At 32.0% G+C, this 3,440-nt stretch overlaps 1 protein-coding gene across 1 annotated transcript; it reads right to left on the reverse strand.

Moving 5' to 3' along the window:
• Window positions 1–1,529: 1,529 nt before the first annotated feature.
• On the reverse strand, window positions 1,530–1,703 carry K441DRAFT_561201 (uncharacterized protein; the record flags this gene model as incomplete). The annotated part of the gene is made up of 1 exon (XM_067643527.1): window positions 1,530–1,703. A coding segment is annotated over one exon (174 nt), but the record flags the coding sequence as incomplete, so codon positions are not given.
• Between the last annotated feature and the right edge of the window lie 1,737 nt (window positions 1,704–3,440).

A 3,440-nucleotide genomic window follows, 5' to 3' on the forward strand; every position in this document is an offset into this window, starting at 1 on the left:
CTCTAAACCTTTAAGGAGCACTTTATAAGAAAGTATAAGATAAAGGACCTAGGTGATTTTACCTAGTTCTTAAAATTTTAAATTATCTATAATAGAAAGAATAGGAAGCTCTAGCTTAGCTAGGACTCCTATATTAATAAAATTATAATAAGCTTTAAAGTTAAAGATTATCGTAAGATATATATACTAATAGGTATTAAGGAACTTAAGCCTAATCCGAAGCAAGCCTCTAAGTAGGATACCTACGCCTATTAAAGGAAAGTCGGATCTATACTCTATATAGCTAATATTACTTATTTAGATATAGCGAAAATAGTAAGTAAGCTATTAGAATTCTCATAAAATCCGTTACTAATTCACAACGCAGTTGCTATAAGGGTAATTACCTACCTTAATTAAACCAAAACTCTTGTAATTAAGTACTTAAAGGAGAGTATAATGAACTAGATCTTCGTAAGGGTAAGCGACGCATTATATAGAGACGATTTAGTCAGTAGGAAGAGCACAGAAGGCTATTTATTTACCTTATTTGGAGGACTAATTAACTGGCGATTAACTAAGCAAAAATTAGTAACTAAATTAAGCATTAAAGCAGAGCTCCTAGCCCTGTCGCATACGGCTACTGAGTTAATTTAGTGGCAGCGATTCTTTAAAGAAGTCGGATTTAACACTAATAAGAAGTAGGTAATATACTACGATAATATATAGACAATTTAACTACTTACTAAAAGCAACGCGGAGCTTAACACTAAGCTCTAACACGTTAATATTTATTACTACTAGCTCCGCTAGGAAGTTTATAAAGAAAAGATTAATATTAAATAGGTCCCTACTGCGGATATAATAGTAGACGGCTTAATAAAGGCTCTGCCTTATTAAAAGTATAAGACGTTTGTTTAGTAATTAAATCTTATTAATATTAAGGATCTAATTAATTTAATTTAAATAATATTTGGGCAGGGTAAATATATAAAGGATTTCCCTTAACTTAACACCAAATTGGTATTATAACTTTTTAGTATTTCTATAGCAGCCTAGAAGGCTCTATGTAGCTAGGGGGGTATATTAACCTAAATCGAAGTTTCTTACTACTATTGTAATACTATCTGACGACCTAGATTGTCTATATAAACTATATCTTAGTTGTCTTATATCTTAAGCTTATATGTCTTATTAAACGTCTTATTACCTATTTCTCTTAACTATAACCTACTACATAATAACGTTGTCGTTATTGTATTTAGACCTACCTAATATATATAAGAGAGCTTCTAGAGCCCTCTTTAATAAACAGAGTTCTTATTCCTAATCGTCCGTTTAATATCTATTAGAATAGTCTTTATACTTATCCTAACTTATTAGTTAAGTATACTTTCCTAGGTCCTAAGCAATCTAATTAAATATATTAAGATATTTATTTTAAATAGACTTCCTTTTATATAAAGATATAAAAGGGAAAGGGCTTTTTCCTAATAGGACTCCTAAAGCTCTTTTACCTTCTTAAGAACCGGCTTTTACTACTTTACCTTCTAATTCGCGCGAATGTACTTTATACGTCGGTTTGGATAAAGAATAAGAGCGGCCGTATAAAGAGGACAGTCGTCTATTTTAGTATAGTACTTATTAAAGACCTCCCATCCCTTTTTAATTTGGGAGCTAAACTCTTTATTATTAGCATAGTTAGAGACAGCCTTTTTAAAGTATTAAGTAAGGATATTTATTGTAAATAGCATACGATTAATTATTGCGTTATATCTTTAAGTTTTAAGTATTGCTTAATAGAATAGTTAAAGAAAGGCCTTAATTTTCTAAAGTTAATTCTAGTTGCTTAGAGAAAGATAGTCCTTTTTAAGTATAGCAAAGTTATTCTTTAAATAGGTGTTAATGGCTCCTGCTTTTTTAATTGCTATAAGTAGTATTAAATACTAGCTATTCTATCTTATCTAATTATTAAGGGGAATTAACCTTTCTACTAAAGCTTTAAACTCCTTTATATAATTAGCGGAACTGCGGATATATATAATAATATTATAAAGTTTTCTAAGTGGACTTATTACTTAAAAGGTTACCCGCTTCTTTTCTTTATCTCTAACTTCTCCTATTCTTTCTTATTTATTATACTATTTACCTTACTTTATTTTAATTAGATTTTAAAATAAAAAGGCTTATATAGCTAAGTTAATAATATACCTAATATATTAAATCCGTTGATATAAAGCATCCTACTTAATTACCTCTTTGTCCTAGAGGTAAATACTAAATTATTAGCAAAGAGTATTTGTCGGGAATGAGGCAAGCGGTCGTCACGTGTCAACGTGGCCCTAGCGCAGTGAGGAACCTTTAGTTCCTCACCCCTTTCCTTATTCCTACAACATCATCAAAACAAGAAGAACAATCATCATACTATCTACGAACCGTAGCTACGTGATATCCCCTTATGAGTTCAACACTAATTAGTAGTTAACTTCACTGTTATACTATAGAACAGCTAGGTATTTCACCAAGAAGAGACGAGCCACTATACCAGTGCTACTCGTGCTAAAGAAAGCTGTCTTTTAAGGTTAGAACTAGTCCTAAACCTTAAATAGAACTCTTCCACAAATCTAAGGATCTAAAGGCCAGAACTAGTCCTAAGCCTTTCCAAGATTACGGATTCTTGCGTCTATTACGCAGAATAATACGCTTTATAAGTCTTTGTAATTTAAGGCTAGAACTAGTCCTAAGCCCTATAATCGCAAATATATATCTAAACGCGTACTAAACGACGAACGCGTACCAAATAATAAATATACATTATAAACGCGTACTAAACGATAAACATATAATATAGCCACTATAATATTACTAATAACATCTCCCTCCCTCCAAAGATATAACTATGGCCACTCTAAACAACTGGGAAGACTCCTTACTACTAGAAGTAGCTGCATACGCGAAACTTATTAATAAAGATTAGGACGAATTTACCATTAATATAGCAACTTATACCGCAAAACAAGTTAATAGCTTTCTCCTATACCGTATTTTATTCTACTAAAGTAGACACTACGCTAATATACAACTATAGGAATATTTTAGGGAGGATTTTATAGAATAGACCGCCAACACCTAGGCACTTAGTAATATTAATATTATTTAGGATTTCCGAGACTTCCTATAGGAGAAAGGAGTATTTATACCTATAGATGGGGGTACTATTAGAGATAATATTTAGCAAGTCCTTAACGTAGAAGAAGAGCACAAATGGACTCTACAAGAGATTAAGCACCAAAAGAAGTTTAACTCTTAAGGGAATCTTAATAACGGATAGCTACAAGCAACACCATAGATAACCTCAGGCTATTAAACACCTTAAGTTCCTCAGGCTGCCGCATCTCAACCTATACCTCAAGCTCCGCAAAAACCTCCACAGCAAGATCCGCAGCAATATCCGCAACAAC

The sequence above is a fragment of the Cenococcum geophilum genome (genome assembly GCF_001692895.1).
Source record: "Cenococcum geophilum 1.58 unplaced genomic scaffold K441scaffold_22, whole genome shotgun sequence".
NCBI classification, from domain to species: Eukaryota; Fungi; Ascomycota; class Dothideomycetes; order Gloniales; family Gloniaceae; genus Cenococcum; species Cenococcum geophilum.